The sequence below is a fragment of the Zeus faber genome (genome assembly GCF_960531495.2).
Source record: "Zeus faber genome assembly, chromosome: 21".
In the NCBI taxonomy this organism is placed as follows: Eukaryota; Metazoa; Chordata; class Actinopteri; order Zeiformes; family Zeidae; genus Zeus; species Zeus faber.
This window is the reverse complement of record NC_137208.1, coordinates 21,516,139-21,534,488: the sequence shown is the minus strand read 5'-3', so window position 1 is coordinate 21,534,488 and position 18,350 is coordinate 21,516,139. Positions and strand designations below refer to the sequence as shown.

At 44.3% G+C, this 18,350-nt stretch overlaps 1 protein-coding gene across 1 annotated transcript in view; it reads right to left on the bottom strand.

The window, feature by feature from the left end:
- Positions 1-10,303: 10,303 nt before the first annotated feature.
- large1 (LARGE xylosyl- and glucuronyltransferase 1) overlaps positions 10,304-18,350 on the bottom strand; it is an 89,838-nt gene continuing 81,791 nt past the window's right edge. The window contains exons 12-15 of the mRNA XM_080022717.1: positions 15,054-15,332; positions 14,521-14,667; positions 13,359-13,554; positions 10,304-12,022 (exon numbers count right to left, since the gene is read on the bottom strand). Coding sequence (XP_079878843.1) covers positions 11,825-12,022; positions 13,359-13,554; positions 14,521-14,667; positions 15,054-15,332 — 820 coding nt within the window. The 3' untranslated portion in view covers positions 10,304-11,824. The remainder of the gene's footprint in view (positions 12,023-13,358; positions 13,555-14,520; positions 14,668-15,053; positions 15,333-18,350) is intronic.

Below are 18,350 nucleotides of genomic sequence, written 5' to 3'. Positions count from 1 at the left end.
GACTCAAGGGAGAGCTTGTCCTGCAGAAGAGCCGGGATGATTGTGTTGAAGGCAGAGCTCAAATCAACAAACAGGATCCTGGCGTAGCTTCCTGAGGAGTCAAGGTGCTGGAGGATGAAGTGGAGGGCCAAGTTTACTGCGTTGGCTACAGACCTGTTGGCTCTGTAGGAAAACTACAGGGGGTCCAGGAGAGGGTCTGTGATCGATGTCAGGTGGGACAGCACAAGCTATTCAAAAGACTTCATCACCATAGAGGGCAGGGCGATGGGTCTGTAATTGTTAAGTCCTGTGGTCCTTGGCTTTTTTGGGACTAGTGGGGGTTGAAGCAGGCCAGTACATAGCCTGTCTCCAGTGAGGTGTTGAAAATGTCTGTGAACACCGGAGACAACTGAGTCATTATGAAGAGGCCCATTCTCCTGCTGTGTTGGGGAAGGTGAAGCTGGTCCGCTGGGGCTGGTGCAAGGTGTCACAGGGGATGGTGTCAGGACTGGCCTATTGTCTTTCATAGCGACAGTAGAAGTTGTTCAGGTCGTTGGCCAGGCGTGAGTTGTTCACGGAGTGAGGTGTGTTTGGTTTGAGGTTCGTTATTTGTCTGAACCCTTTCCAAACAGAGGCAGAGTCATTGACTGAGAACTGGTGTTGGAGTCACTGTGACCGCAGTCGTTTAGCATCTCACGCCTCCTTGCAAAACCTGTACATAGCCACTTTTAACATGTCTGTCCCCACTCCTAAACGCCTCTCCCTTCTCTGTCCTTCGCTGTCAGAGTTCAGGTGTGAGCCAGGGCTCGTCGTTGCTCCAACGCACATGTTGCAACTCATGTCACAACCTCTGTGTACTCATCCAGACTGTTGGTAGCAGTCCTGAAAACGCCCCAGTCGGTGCAGTCTGAGCCCAGCTGAAGATCCTCCACAGCTTCGCTGGTCCACTTCTTCAATGTCTTCACCACAGTTTTGCACAGCTTTGATTTCTGCCTGTATGCAGGAATCAGGTGGACCATGACGTGGTCAGAGTGTCCCATTGCAGCTCGGTGGACGGCGTGATAGGCACTGCTTACTGTGGTGTAACAGTGGTCCAAAGTATTCTCCTCTCAGGTAGGGCATTTAATAAACTGTCTAAATTTGGGGAGTTCGTGGCTGAGGTTTCCTTTGTTGAAGTCGCCAAGGACAATAACAAAGGAGTCCGGGTTTGTCCGTTCCACACGCCGTATGTTGTCGGCGAGCATGCACTGTGCGTCCTGCACGTGGGCCAGCGGTGGAACGTAAACACCGACCAGCATGAATGAAACAAACTCATGGGGAGAATAGAAGGGTTTGCGGTGAACAAAGAAAGTTTCCAGATCAGGAGAACAGCGCTGCAGGCTCACTGTCACGCCATTACACCAGCTACAGTTAGTGTAAAAACACAAACCTCCACCTTTTTGTCTTGCCGCTGGAGAGTTCTGTGTCCTGAGCTGCTCGGAGGGGTTGGAAGCCTGCCAGCTGCAGCGAAGAGGCTGGGAACGTTCCGCTCAGTCACGTCTCCATGAAGCACAAAACAGAAGATGGAAGAAAAGTCTCTGTTCTTCCCCGTGCGGTTCGGGACGGCTTAATTACAATTGTTGAAATACCATTTATATTCAGAGCGCGACTTCATGATGAAGGACAAAATGTGGATCCCGAGCCAAGAGGAGTTAAGGACCATTAGATTTAGTGGTGCAGTGTCCAGTGTCATGTCCAGCTGTTTTACATCCTTTGAACAGTGGAGGTCGCTACAAAACAACTAAAGACATGATACACAGATGCTGCAATACATAAACTGTATATTTCCTATATTGCAAATGACTAAATAATTGACTCAGTCTCAACGAAAACTGCAGTACACGTCAGTGGCGGGGCTGCCATTTTGAATCTAGTAACCAGTTACATATACCCAGATATTAGAGATATTATAGAGATATAAAAGGCATAGCAAGGAAATTAAGATATAAAAGCAGTAAGTGTTTGACTTAGTGCTTCCTAACCCTCACTCATTGGATTTGGAGAACTACTGTACTAATGGGAATATCTTTTGAAAGTAACGCTACCCTAACTTAAGTATCAGCAGGTAAGACTTTGAGGAAAAGAACAGGCAGAAAATCAGGAGTTGAAGCATGTTTTAAGACTGTCTGGCCTGCCTCACTCCTTTCTTTATTTCATTCATTCATTCATTCATTCATTCAATGAACGTTCATCCATGAATGAATGAATGGTTCAGGGCAGCGTATGATGATGATGATGGAATCTCCTGCCTGCCCCCAACGCATAGATGCTGCTTCTTCGTAGGCATGTAGCTCTTACAATGGAAAAAATATCCCACACTACGATCTACACTATTAACCACTTAAATTCTCAAACAAAGTCACTGTAGCGAACAAATCGTTTTTAACCCTAACCCTAATAATGTTTCAGTGTTTAACCAATGGATACTGTTTCGGCCAGAAATGTCCGGTGCTATAGTAGAAGTATAAGTCACCTTAAAATTGTGAGATGTGCACATTTAACCTCCTCAAAAAGTAATGATTTCAAATGATCATCATGTCACTGACTATCTTTACAAACTTGACCAGATATTTCAGTTTTCTCTTGATATTACACCACTGGTTTTTCATTACAAAGCACACAATTTCCACTAATTATTGACCAATGGCCTTGACATAATGATGATGTCAAATGTAATTCAAATAAAACAGTCCTATAAACAATTTAATTAAAATTGTTTAATAACAAGACAGCACATTTGAATGAATATACAAAGAACCATAAAGCACCAGGTTTGTGATGTCCAGAATAATCCTCTCCACTGACTATGGTATGAACAGTTCAAAGGCAGATCTGATGTCATGGACTCATGTAACTGCAAATCTGGTACCCTATCGACCATTCTAATGATGTTTCAACTGAGTCTGAGGATGATTCATTGTACTCCCAATTATGTTCAACATTGTCCTCAGTGTCAGACGCTTCCTCCTCTCTCACTGTCTAAGATTAGAGTGAGGGCTTCATTGACTGAGAATCTTCTGCTCATGTTCCTCTTCTGACAATTCTGAGTTACGGAGTGAGGAAATGACGAGTGGGACCTTTTTATGTCAGTGTGTTGCCCAGCTCAGACAGCAACAGAGTCAATTCCCACAATTTAGATCAGCACCTGTCTCATGTAACGACTATGAGGCATTGGCAAGCTTTTTGAGGATCAAACGTATTCAGTACCTGTAGTTCAAATAAAAGGGGATGATCTTTTGGTTTGTGGTGGAGCTGTGTGTACGGGTGTGAGAGAGAGAAACTTATTTATACTAACTCCTAACTCCTCCTTTGAGAATCAAAGCAGTTTGCACCCCATCCAAATGGGGTACAATTATACACACACACACACACACACACACACACATATATATATATATATATTAACAAATTTATCACCAAACGTTAGTTCCAAATGCAGCTAACCAAGAGTTTACAGTTTTTATGTTTTACTTTTTTATGAAGATGCAAGATGTATCACTTAAATAACTCAGCTTTTCAGATGCTGGAATGTGTATTTACCTAATTTCACAGGAGCTAGGCTAGCTGATCCCCTTTGGAGCTTTGCATTGAGCTAACACAGTTAGAGTGCAGCCCGTCGCTATCTCGATTCTGGACACCCAGGGATGAAATTGGTATAGCCCCTCTCATCTGAATCTGGGCAAGATAGACAAAAATCTATTTTCCATGAACAAATCAAAATAACATGAAAGTAAGATGCCAAATGTGGTGATAACTTTTTGGCATGCTGAACGCATGAGCTTCTAATTTCACCGCGACCCCCCTGACTTAACCCCAATTAAACGGTTTGCTTGGATTTTGGACATTTTCAAGATCCCAAGAGAATCATAAGGAAATCTCTGGTCTGAAGGGTTCCTCCAATCACCACCAGCGGTTGTTCGATTCGAGACCCTCTTGTGATCAACCGGACTTGTCTGGGACTCTTGTGAGAATTTTCTCAAGTCTTGCATCTCAAGTCTTTGGTCTTCCCAGAATCCCAAGATGCCCGATCCACTGTGATCACCCGTCCTTAAATCCTACAGTGCATAGTGTGTAATCCTTTAGTCTTTTCAAATTCTTCTGGTGTATTCATTATTCAGGTCTATTCAGGTTATTGCATGACACCTCTGGATTTATTTCTCAAAGGTGGACAATGCCAGATGCTTTTCATATGACCCCGCCAAAGGTGCAAACTTCCCGGGGTGCATTTGTGTTAAGGGCGGGAACCACACCTTTAACTCTCCAACATGCCTTTAAGTCAGAATTCTAATTTCCCTGACTGAAGCTAATCAAATCAAAGGAGGCTTCTGGTTATAGGAATAGCCCTAGAACCCCACATGGTGTCATGGTTGGGGGGGGGGGGGGGGGGGGTTCTGGGACAAGATGAGACCAGCAAGGCCGACAGACGGGCGGGAGTTATCACCCGAGTCCCCCTAGATGATAGAACCCGGAGGTGGCCGTAGCCGAGGCGCGGTAGGGAATGCTTGTGAGAAGCTGGGCTTTGTGGCCTGATCCGCCGCCCCCACCACTCCAGGGCTTTAACCACAGTCTCCTCACGTAGGGCTCTAATCGAGTGTCTGGAGCATCCCGATTGAAGCGATCCATCACCGTCCACCATTCGCTCCTCCACATGGACAAGGGGCACAACGGCACCCCGCCTGGACTTTGCGCGCAAATAAAGACAAAACATGTGTTGTTGTTTTATAATGACATTTCCCTCCACCCCCTGCTGCAGCTCAGACCATATATGAAATTTATTTTGCACAAATTATTGCATTGCGAGGTCCTCAAACGCACCTGTCAAATCTCACCATGGTCAATAGGCTGCCCTTTCAGCCAGGGTGCTGGGGGGACTACATTCACACCGGTGGAAGAGTTCTGGCAAAGAAGACCGCAATGCGTAATTCCAAAACCGCCGACGATATGGATTTTGTGAGACTTTCCTACACTTAATTTTTCGGGTTCATGAGCTATCGCATTGAATGCCATAGCTTAATTGGTGTTCACATAGTGTTTTTTTCCATTTTGTAATAGGTGTGAGTTCCTATAGAGCGATCCCGTTGTTAATCTTTGACAGCTCAGAATAGACTCCATACTTACAAGCTGTGTTTGAAGTTATAGTTCGATAGGGATCGAAGGCAATCGTCCAACACCAGTCATACAATTATTTTACAAATAGAACGACATCAATAAAATAAATAGTTGTAACAACTGACCAAGAACTTTGACTTCCTGTCTGCTCCATTGAGACCAAGGTTAAGACGTCCATTCATTTTCTCAATACTACTTTCTTTCTTCTAAATAACTCATTTTGTGTTTCCTGTGGTCCTTTTTGTTTTTATTTTCTGATATCTGTACTTCATAAAATATATTTGAAGATATACATTGTCTATTCAAAAAGATTCTCTTGGAGATTGATGGAGTTACTTATAGTGATTTATTCTACTGTGCCAACACTAAATGCACTACTAAAGCTCTTCAGTGGCTCCACCATGCACTTATGCAAGTAAGTTATCTGTAGGGTGAATTTGCACAGAGCAACATTATCATAAGGCCAACGTCCCCCAATTATCTGGAAATCAACCACCCCCCAACATTAATCATTAAAATCGAAATCAAAGTAGTAAGCGATTCTGAAAAATCTTAATAGCCTCTCCAATAAGATCAATTATGTCCTGAAATCTTCATTAAAAGAGCTGTCTGAGGACATTTTTCCTTGGGGAAAGGCGACTTGCCCCCTACTCTGTTTTAATGTACATTTGGATTTAAGATTCAAATGAGCCACTCTTTTCCACATTAAGTGGAAAATGTTGAATTCGTCCAGAGATAGTGAGAAGTGAGCACTGGTTTTGGCCAACTTCTAAAGTGGTCCAGGTTAGACTAAGTAGAGACTGTAATAGCCCTATAGGTGTGAATGAGGAGCAAGTAAATAGCCCCTTTTCGCCAAGGTACAGGCCTTAAATGAGGGACCATTTAGCCTGGAACCACCTGGAAACTGGATCCTTACCAGTTCCTAAAGCTGGGGCCACATTACATGATATTTTAAATCATGATCGACAATGAAAAGATTGAGCAGCGCACATTTAACAATTGTGCATTTGCAGATTTCCGGTCTCCTTTCCACACACACACATAACAACTGCCGTCTTTGAGGACCACAAATCTAAAGACGGAAAATAGGCGAACAGAGTTTTGCGGTACTCCAGCTGTGGAGGAGGACTCCGTTACGGACTGTATAGGTTTGGTGTTGGCTCAATTAATGCAGTATCTTGCCCTCAGGGAATCAGTCAAAATGCATGGAGGCATGGAGTGGTGTTCAGTTGCTTTAATTCAAGTCAAAGTTCTGATACAAATTTATTTATATGTGTGTGTGTGTGTGTGTGTAGTCTGAAAGATAAACAAATAAAGGAATTTGGTAAATACTATATCTCAAGTATGACATATGTAACAGGAAAAAGTGATACAAACATCAATTGTAGGTATTTCAATCTATAAATCTTTCTGCAAATAATGCACATTTAGCTAACACGCCTGGCATGTGACTCCCCCAACTAACAGGTTAACTAGGCCTGCTAGCTCAAAGCTATCTGACTTGCCAAACGCTGTGCTAAGTATTCCTATATAGGAACTCAGACCAAATACTTTATAGACAAATAACATTCAACAGGTAGGTTCAGTGACAAAGTGAAAACGTACATCTCGTCAACAACGCACAACATCAAGATGTCAACCCATCTTGACCTGTAGTGGTCCAAAGCAATCCATCCCAGTGGAATAGAAGGCAGGCTTGAAGAGACGCAGACATGCTGGAGGTAGCTTGACCATCTTGGAGACAGCGAGTCTGGCTTTCAATCGTCGACACTCGCTGCTGGTGTGCTGGTAGCAGCGAATGGCTTCCCGCTCTCGCAGGATCCAGATGCTGCGCCGCGCTCTGCAAACACCCTCTCTGGACCGGGATGATGTAGATGACTGTCGTAGTCTTGGATAAGGAGCCTACTGGATGGGTGACAGGGGTCTACTACTACTGGGTGCATAGTACCTGGATCTAGGGCTTCGGTGCGGCGAAGCCTGCCTCCCACACGGATGAGGTCTCCAGCTTCGTCTAGCTTTGGAGACAGGGTGAGTAGTCTACTATTGGAAGGGAAGGGCTTACCGGCCTTCAGGAGTTGGAGCTCATTTGGAAGACTGTCCTGCTGGGCTCTCCGGTAGATGAGGGTCTCTGCCTCCCGGTATGTCTCAGCAGTAGGGTCCCAGCCCTGGCCTGCCACCATGTGTAGCTCCTGCGCTGTAACTTTGAGGAGTTCCATCGAGGTGCTGCCCCTATTCGTGTTTGCCAGCGCTTTGGACCTGATGGAGGCAGTGCCGCAGAAGGTGGATTTACGGAGCTCCGATGCGTCCACCTCTGACACTGCAGAGGGCTTTGTTGGCCACATGGCTGGGGGTTGGAGGGAAAAGGTTGGTCCTTGGTCTCCCTGTTGGGCTCCTTTCAGGGTCTTGCCTCTTGTGATGTTATTGGCAGGGATCCTCTCTGCATCCACATAACGCCAATCACGGGAATCTGTGACGTCTTGGATCTCTGCCCCCCTGGTACAGACAAAAACCTTATAGCGGCAGGACTCTGACTACAGCCATGTCAGCATGGTTGTAGAATGAATTAACGGTCTGATTACCTTCAAGGTGAGTTCCCTTTCCAGGTTGTCAACTGGGCTCCAGCAACTGCGCCGCACAGCTCCAGTCTGGGCTTTGAGTGTAGTTGCTTGGGTACTACTCTGAACCGCGCCTCCAGGAAGGACAATTAGACACCAAATTGGCAATCCACTGTCCGCATGTACACCTAGGAGCCATAGGCTCCAACGAATTGCATGTCATGTGGATCTCTCGGGAGACATGAGGTTGGTCCACTTCCCAAGCACGTATATGTGTGGCAGAGTCACTTGGATAAGGAACTGCTGCTCACTCTCCCAGTCATGCCAAGCTTGCAGGAGGTCTTGGGGCAGTAGGGGATCGTCCCAGTTCCAGTGCTTCTCCCAGAGTCGTCGGACTAGCATCTTGGCTCACATAGAGGAGGGTACAATGAACCCTAGGGTGTTCATCCTTCCCTCATATTGACTAGTGAAGACCTTGTAGAATTTCCACATGGTCAACACTCGGTAGTCTAACTGCTGGTGTTTATAACCAAGAAGGTTTCTTTTTGACAGTGCCAGCTAAGTCCGAGGGTAGATCCGGGGGAGTTTTTGTGGGCGAGCCAGAGCTCAAGACTGTCTGACCTGGCGTCTTCAGGTAGGTGTTCCACAACACTTGGCATGTTACTAGCCCACTGTCGAAGGTCGAAGCCCCCTCCCCCCCAACGCTAGTAGCTCTCTCAGCTTGTCGACTAACTGGCCTCTTCGGGAGTGAACAGACTGCAGGCAGTTATCGACATTGAAGCACCTTTCGACGGAGAACCTCACGGTGTCGCCTGCCTGGCTGTGGTTGTAAACATGGCGCTGCAGGGCGAACGTCACACAGCATGGCCTGCATGTCGTACTGGAGTGCAGGACCTGCCACTTGTACACCTGCCTTTGTCCCGTCTCGCCACATGAATCGAAGGAGAGGCAGGTATTCCGGGAGGAGGTGGGCCTGATGGAACATGCCCTTGATGTCTCCGCTAATAGCCACTGCATGCTCCCATAACCTCAGCAGCACCCCTAGGAGTGAGGCTCTGAGCGTAGGTCCAGGCAGTAGGTACTCAGGTTCTGACCTCGGTACTGGTAGGAGCAGTTGAAGACAATGTGGTTCTTGTTATTATGAGTCACCATTTGGTGGGGGGCATACCACGATTGCTCTCCCGGGGTGGTTGCTGGATCTTCCTAACTGCACCAGTGTGGACTAGCTTCTGAATCTCTGAGCCGTAGGCCTTGGCTCGCACTGGGTCTTTAGCGAGGTGTCTCTCCGTGCTTCTCAGGCTTGGCATGGTTTCCTCAGGTACTTGGTAGCAGGGATTGTCTTTCTTGCGCAGCAGAGAGGTGAGCGAAGGATACCATAACTAGGGACCTGATATACACTAAACAGCAGGCTCGCATTTACCACAGCAAATCGTAACTAAATAAACAGTAAATAATTATCGAATACTGAACAAAACCGCCTGAACCTTTCCGACACCAGCACTGGCGAGAATGTGTCTTCCTGTGAAATGCTCAAAATCTTGCATTCTTTCTTACACCAAAACAAACATAGATGCCATACAGCTCGCTACTGTGGTTGTTTGTGCAGCAAACTTGCAGCGCTAACATTACACATGAATAGACACCCATGAGTCTGACACAATTTCACAAGTCGCTCATCCATTTCAGAAGTCCACACTCGCCCACTTACCACTTTCTTTCTTTGCCCCTCGGGTGAGCTTGAGATCTCACTGCCTGTTAGAAAACTGCTGTTGCGATTTGAGGCTTTAATGCACACACGCCACAGGATTATGGAAAGAAAATCACAGAAGAATCAAACATGTTTGATTGAATCATGACCTGGCCGATTGGGATTGTATTGAGAGAGAACGATTTGAGTCACTCACACACACATATCGATGATGGCTGCGACTACCCTGGACTATCCCGATCTTAAAGCGTTGCCAAATCAGCCTTGAAATCATGTAATGTGACCCTAGCTTAAGGGAAATGTTGCTTTCCCCACCTCGCCCAGGCACCGTGGAGATAATACAAATCAGCAGAAGGTCACGCCGAGACTTATCTAGAACACTGAGTGAGAGAGAGAGAAAGAGAAAGAGAGAGGGGCGGGAAGATTGGTTAGGAGCACATGAATCTTGACCGAAGGCCAGACTGGTGAGTTTTGATCCGTCATTTCGACACTTTGCCCTTTGGGCTTGAACTCCGTTGATGGTCCATCGGTTGGTGTTTTAAAATGGTGGTCGTGTGCTTGGTGGAGGTCATGTTTTGACCTTTGTTCAGTACTCCACCCAAATGGTTCACGTTCTCTCTCGAAAGGTGCCATTGTGACTTTTGGGGTGAATGGAACTATCCAAGTGGAACCCATTTGGTGGATGCTATGGAAAAAGGCCTAAGTCGCAAAAGTACAAGGAACTAAGTTCTTGGTTCCTGAAAAGCTCCCTGCGATCAAAAAGCCCAGATAGACTGGCTGTCTCATTCAGGGTGATAAAATGGCTGAACCATAGCATATAAAACACACAAAACATTTCACCCTTTTCCTCTCAAGGGGTGGGAAAAAAAACAACAGATTTGTGGTTTCACACTTGTTAGCTTTTATTCAGGTAGCAGCATGTCCATCAACACTGTCCTGTGAGTTCCCATGTCCTCCTCTCAAGATGCCCTTTTTCAGTACATTGCTTTTTGTGAAAGCCACACGCACAAACTTGTGCATGTACACACACACACACACACACACACACACACACACACACACACACGCACACACACACACGCACACGCACACACGCACACGCACACGTTCAATGTACACACATACTAATGTGTGTACACAGTAATACTGCCGAAAAAAATACACATCTCACAGACTGTCCTTCGTCCCCAATAAGAACACCATTGTTGTGTGTTGTGGAAAATCCCAACCGCTTGTAAAACAATTTTGTTTTGATGTAGGGCGGCCATTTCAGAAGTGGAGTGGAGGGGAGGCAGTTTCACCAATCCGCACCACGACGTTTGGACTGTAAACACAGACTGATAAATAATACTGACCCAAAGAAAGTAGCAAGGAATTGCAACGATGAGGATGAGTCGACTCCACCGGAAAAGTACATTCCACCGGCTGCATTGTTTTGGATTTGGACTGTCACTCTATCGAAATGCTGCGGACACATAGGGCTGGGGTTCATTTGTGGCACCTATCTCTTTGCTTTTGGCTCACGTCACTGCTCTGTAGAAGGACTTTCCTATGGGAAGGTAAATTAATTAAACCGGCAGGCGTTTTGCGGGGGGGGGTGGTTAAGTTATTCTCATGGCACTCGGAACCTTTCCAATTTTTTTCCAACACCAGTCCACAACGCGTAAAAACGAGGCTCACGTACTTCCACCTCTTCACAAGCCGCACGCACACACGCACACAGGCACACACGCACACACACACACACACACGCACACACCAAATTCCAGCCTATGGGGGGGGCTCAGTCACCCAGTCTAAAACGTGGCAAGGCAACGAATGTCTGCTTTTTCCCCGGTAACGGCCGAGAATGGTCACAATCTTTTTTCGCCCGCTTGCTGCACACAGTCCGGCTCAGTTCGGCTTGTGTGGCGTGGACGTCTATATATTTTTTGTTTCTTTCTTCTTAAGTGCTGAACAGCCCGTGTGTGGGCGAAGATGAACCCATGCTCATTTGTCACGAGTCACCCTCCGTTCCCCAACGGGAGCTTTCATGGCAGGGCCGGGAAAAAAGACTCACCGCCTGGCGTTTCTTTTCAATGTCCAGAACAAGGAGAGAGAGAGAGGGGGGGGGGCTGGTGGTGGGGGTGGGGGTGGGGATGGAGGGGGTTGGGGTACATAAGCCTTGACCCCCCCCAATTCCAATCCCAACCCCAACTCCACAGTTCGGCACTTCAAGTAATTCCCAAAGCTCTAGATTGTCCAAGGGGAAAAGAAGAGCTCTCCTCCCTCTTCATCCGAGTTGGACACCTCCCATCCCTTCCCTTGCTCCCTCTTCTCCCTCCCTCACACTCCCTCACACTCCCTCTCTTCTCCCCTGTCGGTTTTCCACGGTCGGGGGGGGCTTGATGGTGGTGGTGGTGGTGATGGTGGGGGGTGGGGGGGGGCCGGGGGGCTAGCTGTTGTTCTCGGCCGTCATGTATTTGAGGGCGGCGAAGCCGTAGCGCCGCGACATGTTCTGCTGGAACTCCTCCTTGAGCGTCTTGAGGCAGACGCGGTACTGCTTGTTCGATCGGAACTTGGTGATGTCGAAGCTGGGCGCGTGCGGCATGTGGATCATGTAGGCGTTCGGCAGTACCACAAACTCGTACTCCTACAGTGAGAAAGGAAAAAATAATTGATTAAGCATTGTCTTGATGTGATGTAACTAGGGAGAACTGCAGATCTATCCGTTAACGTCGAGTGATGCCTTTTACGCAGACAAGACTGGTGCTCAGCAATGTGGCCACGAGGAAATATTTAAGAAGATAACATGAGATAATGATATGTAAATAAAAAAAAAACCGCAATTACTTTTTCTTTGAATAAAGGTTTAAAGAAAGATCCATTTTAAAAATAAACGTTCGTCTTCAAATAAAAATCTGCATTTTAAAAAGGAAATGTTCCAACACAACTGAACAGCATTAAGCTTCCTCTGTTTTGAACAAAATAAATCTCAAAGAGAAATTGGGGAAAAATATCTGAAAATAATAAATAAATAAATACTAAACAGCAGTTTAGTGCTGTGCAATGTTCATTATATAATAAATAGGGGTGTCACGATTCTCCAAATCTACGATTGGATTTGATCTTCGATTTCAAGGTCACGATTCGATTTAGACATATTTTTTAGCACTGACGGTGACTGCTGCTGACTCTCCAGTCTTGATTTATGATTTTGTTTCCCAATAAGTTACTTTGATCTGAATATTAACAATTGTAAATAATATCACAAATATGGGAATATATAAACAACACACCTAAACAGTTAAGATCTATACCAAAAGTAGACTTATAAACAATATAATAAACCTAAACTTATAATAAACAATAAGTTATTTATTACACTGCTTTTACTCACCCAAATAAGCACAGAAAACAGATAACGCATCTCTGCGTAATCTGCAGAATCATTATATAAGGAACATTGCGCATCACTCGTAATATAAGTAAGAAGTGAACAATAACAACAAGTAACAAGTGCAGCTGCTTTAATTAACATTTCACTTAAATTTAATTTCAAGAAAATTTTGATGAAATGCTAAAAATTTGGGTCGAAACTTCAATTACCCCCTCCCAAAAAAGCCAAACTATCGATGTTTGTGGCCCTCTTGTCAAGGACACATCATCTTTCTTCCCCGAGTTCAAAGGTGCCAGGTCAAAGCTTTAGATTGTCCAAATTGACTGGCTTTTCGTTGCCACTTGACTAACGCTTCTTAACACGAAGAAACCGGCTTCAGATTATCGAGCTTATTGTATTCCGACATTGAGGAAACAATTAGCACGCTAGATGAATTAAATGCACTGTAAGATTATGGATGTGCAATAACTGTAGAATATATTGTAATAATTGAGTAATAACATAGTAATAATTTATATCTACTCATCCATTGTTATTCACACCTGTATACATCTCACAACACTTCAAATGGACATGAGGGCTCATCTACCTGCGCGTCCAGCTCCATGATGTGGGCCACCTTGTTCCAGCCAAAGCCCACGAAGCGCCGGTCATACTCGGGGCTGTCGCGCCGCACCATGACATAGGGCTCGAAGTCCGCCTCCCACTGCACGCGGTAGGGCGTGGTCGCCGTCCGCCACTTGGCAAAGTTGGTCGGTGCGTGGCCTTTGGTCCAGACGTGGTACCTGGAGGGGGAAAAAAACCCCCAAAAAAACGGTTTTCCAGACATACTGAAACACGTTTGCATATCAATGTGTCGTACAAAATGCTATGCAGGTACGCAGATATAATCTCTATGAAATCATTTTTTTTGTGTTATGTTATGTTATTCATATTTTCTGTAAACATTATTTGTCTCTAGTAATCTAAAGGTTGCTGGTTCGATCCCAGGCTCCTCCTGCTAGCATGCTGTAGTGTCCTTGAGCAAGACACTTAACACCTAATTTCTCCTGATGGCTGCGTCCATCGGTGTTTGAATAATTGTAAGTCGCTTTGGATAAAAGCGTCTGCTAAATGACTAAATGTAATTAGTTTGAATTCTTATACTATTTAGAGATTTTAGTTCATTTGCAGGGTTTTCTTTTATCAGGGCATTTATAAAAACATTTCAGTTTTGGATGTCCTGATCCATTTTATTTTTAATTGCTTTATTTCAAATATAGTAATAGTATCATATAATATAGAGTAATCAAGATAATTTATCTTTATTATTATTATGAGGTATTATAAATACTTACTTTTTCCGTTGTTTGTTATCATGTTATATTGTTTGTTATTATTATTGTTGCTATTAGTTATTACGGTTATCATTATTTGTTATTGAATGTTATTTGTTTTTGTTAGTGGTTATTATCCTTGTTGTTATTGTTAGGAGTAAATCCTATTTTGTTATTGTTTTGAGTAATTATTTGTATTATTGTTATTAATAATTATTACTATCGTTATTATGTTATATTATTTGTTATTGTTAGTTGCTATTGTTATGAGCTATTATTAGTTATTATTATAATTTTAGTTTAATTTCAGAAAACAATACATTTATTAAATAAATAACTAAAATAATTTATTTATAAGTAAGTAAAATAAAGTACATAAATCGAACAAACTGCACTTTTCCCCCCAAGAGGTAGATAATATTTGCGTGCACTGACCTGAAGGTGAACAGCGTCCCCATGTCCAGCTGGGACAGCAGCTCTGCCTTGGACTTAGGGTAAGACAGACGGTAGCGCAGCGTCTCAAAGGCCGGCACCACCAGGGCCTTCTTGGTGTTGGCCATGTCCAGCTGAACCACCGACTTCCTGTACGTACAGGAAGTCGACACAGAACTCAATTCACGCTGTGATGTGGTGTAGCAGGTAATGGGCTCAAAGAGAGACAAGATGCTTTTTTCAGGTGAATATGAGCTTCACAAGCGTTTGACATTAGCCTTGGGGAGGAAAATCTACATTAAAAACAAAATCAACATGGATGGATGGATGGAACAAAAATAAATAAATAAATAACAATAAAAACAAGCCTTAAAAACGAAGGGAAAAAAACCCTCGAAATAAACAAGAAAAAATGGCAATATACAACTTTAAAGATATCAAACCATAAATATAAACTACATGGAATGTGATGACAGTCACATTCCGTAACAAATACCTAAATACAGTAAGTGTGCTTTTCTAGCGGCAGGCCTTACCGGAGGTACTCGTAGAGGCCGTACATGGGCAGGAAGTCGATGTCAGACAGGAAGATGTAGGGCGTGTTGACCTGTCGCATGGCCACGTTGCGCAGCAGGTTGACAGGGTAGAACTGGCCCTCCTTGTAGACGATGTGGTAGCCCACGTTGCCGCGGCTCATCAGCACCTCGGAGCCCTGGGCGTAGCGCAGGAACTGCTGCGCTTCGGCGTCCGACAGGTACAGCGCCAGGCTGATGGGGCCCTCCCAGTGCTTGCAGATGGCCTCCAGCATCTGGAGCCTGGAGGGGGAGAGCGGGTCAGAACAACACTGATACCTGGCACAGCAATGCATTCAATGCTGCATTTGGTCATTTTGTATTTTTTGCCAGAATTAAAATTGTTGATGCAGAGGTTTATTGTAAATTTTTTGGGTTTATTGTATGTAACCATTTTTTTCATGTTTGTAATGTGTTTATATTTTAGGTCATTTTTTTTTTTATTGTTTATGTTTTATATTTAAGTTTAACAGTATAAACTTTGTATTGTTTCATTTTTTATTGTTTGTTTAATATTTTTGTTAGTGCTTAAGTTTATTGCACATCGCTATTTTTTTTATTTCTTATTCCTACATTTTGTCTTTTTTGTATTGACACACATGCATTTAGTATTTTTTGGCAGAATCTGAATTGTTGATACAGACATTTTTTTGGTTTATTTTCTTTTCTTTCTCTTTTTTATTTTATTGTTTTTTTTTTTTTTTTTTTTAAGTTTATTGCATATTGCCATTTTCCTTAACTTGAATTGCCTACTGCTTTGATGCGACACTGCATTTTGTCATCTTGTATTGGTGTATATGCATTTAGTTTTTTCTGTTAGACTACCAAACATAAGTGAATAAACAAAACATGTATTTATTTTACAAAATAAAATACTGTAAATGCATTTATCTCAATACATTTTTTTACCGCCCTTTAAAAACCTTATTTGTCATTTACCCATCACAATTGTTGTGTACTTGTTTATAGTTTACTTATCAAAAAGTACCACTCTTTTTTTTAAATTCGGTTCTTGACGAGCCACTCAGGAAAAAGAGTTGTTTGAGACTTTGCTTGTTAATTTAATTGGTGTAAAAGCATTGACTCTCTAAACGATGGACAAGAGCAAAATGAGTCATTTGGCTCTGAGCCGTGAATGGAATTCTGATAAGAATCATTTAATTCTGTCAAAATGATTTAATTTACTTTTTTGAGGAATGCAAAGTGTAAATCCCTCACATTAAAAATGTATTATTCCGAAAAACCTTGGCCTTTTGCTGCTGTCAGGCTCTTTAATTTAGTATGTAGCCCTGAGTAATTATTTTCAGTTTGTGAGTGGACTCGCTCAAATTGTTTGCTATGCGGGACTCTTGCATCCCGATCAGTAGGCCACAATAATAAGCACAGTTCTACATGATTTCGACCTTTTTAGTGGTTCACAGGATAACGGTGTGCCGTGGGATTGTTTCGTGGTGAAAAGTGTGCAAAGGGCAGAAGAAAGGTCTGGAAACACTGCATTAGATTCTGTATTTGACCTGAACCTGGAACTTCCTTTGCGGAACACAGGAGGGCGCTGCATGCTCTCAAACCCATTCAATGTGGTCATAAAAGCGTTCCATTTCAGGAAGGCTTTCTCTTCCTTTTTGGACGGATGTTGACATATTAATGTCCATCAATAAAAAAATGGTCCGGGGCTTATCACAACCTTGCCATCTTATCTGTCCATTGATCCGCGTTCATTGGCCCTAAAATGGAGATGCCAGCCAACCTCCAGGGGCTGGAGGTGACATTTCAAAAGGCGAGATCGATGCCATCTTCCCGCCGTTATTTCCTGCCGGGGCTGTGACATTTCAGGAGCCTCTCTCTCCCTCTCTCTCTCCCTCTCTCTCTGTATGAGGGCAACGGCTGCTATTCCCAGGTCTGAAGAGCTACTTAGAGACTATATGGTGATTAGCAGGAGGGAAGTAGAGTCCCACACATACACACAATGACTTCCAGCTCTGATTCCATTTCAATCTGTGGTTGCCAGTTATTGCCGATTCTCGCGTTTCTGATTCCGCCAGAGAGAACTCACACATCGCACTGTGTGAAGATGATGTGTGTTACAAGCTACAGTATAAGAGTCGATCAAGTCAAGTCGCTCAACGTGTGATTCCAGGCCGAAGCAGTGACGAAGCCCAGTAACACCAAATGCGATGCATACAAATCATTCTCCCTGGTGCTTTGGTGAAATGTGGGTTTTTCTACAGACGGAATGCGTACGGTAGGGACTTCTGCTGGACGAGGCCGCTGTTCCGCGGGTTGAAAAGCTAATGAAATGGCTTGCTTCAGGCGGAAGGAATCAAGCCTTTCCTAGCGGTTTCCCAACCTTTTTACAATGGAATAACCCCAGGGCACACTACAATTCGGTTAACCACTAAAAACACCACTAACACCTAGAACCATTATTATGGCCTACTAACAGGTAGTGATGCAAGACCCGCAAACGATTCGTTCATTGTGAACAGGAGTCACTCCAGCAAAAGAGTGAATCTTCGACTCACAGACTAAGGAAATTAAAGTCCAGGGTATTTGGCATAATTCATATTGAATGTGACTGATTTACACTCTGCATTGCACCAAAATAAACTATTTTGACGGAAGAAATATATCCACAACTCAGAGACAAACTGACCCTTCAGACTCTCGTTCATCGTAGAGGAAGTCCTTCCTCGCTCACCGTGGGGAAATTGAACAAGTCTTCACTTTTAACTGAGTGACTTGCCGAGAACCAAATCTCAAAAAGGAGCCGAACCTTTCATCACTCGCTTGTTCTGACCATCACAGAGCTCTCACTGCATTCTGGCCGGAGCTGACGAACTAGTACAGCCTTGCAATGTTGATCTTGCAACACAAGAGCTGGTTTCCACCATTTGTTCCATCCACAAACTGTGGTCCCTGCCGGGGCTCCGATAATAGCTGAGCCGCTCAAGGAAAGCAGGGAAGCAAGAAACATGGGGCGGGAAAAGAAAGAAGACAAAACTAAGACTAAACTAACTGAATTAAGTGGAAAGATAGAGTGGGGGAGGGGGCGGGGCCTGGGCTTTCTAAATACAGTAATATAAACAGCGCTCGTGGCGGAGGCCCCACTTAGCATGGCACTGCGTGCACTGAATGATGACACCGCCCAACGCTGCCAGCGTGCTAATGAGATGCCAAAGAGAGTGTGTGGAGTCCTGCGGCCGGAGGAATCCCTGAGACTTGCCTCTCAGCGCAACAATATTTATTGCATCCGATCACATC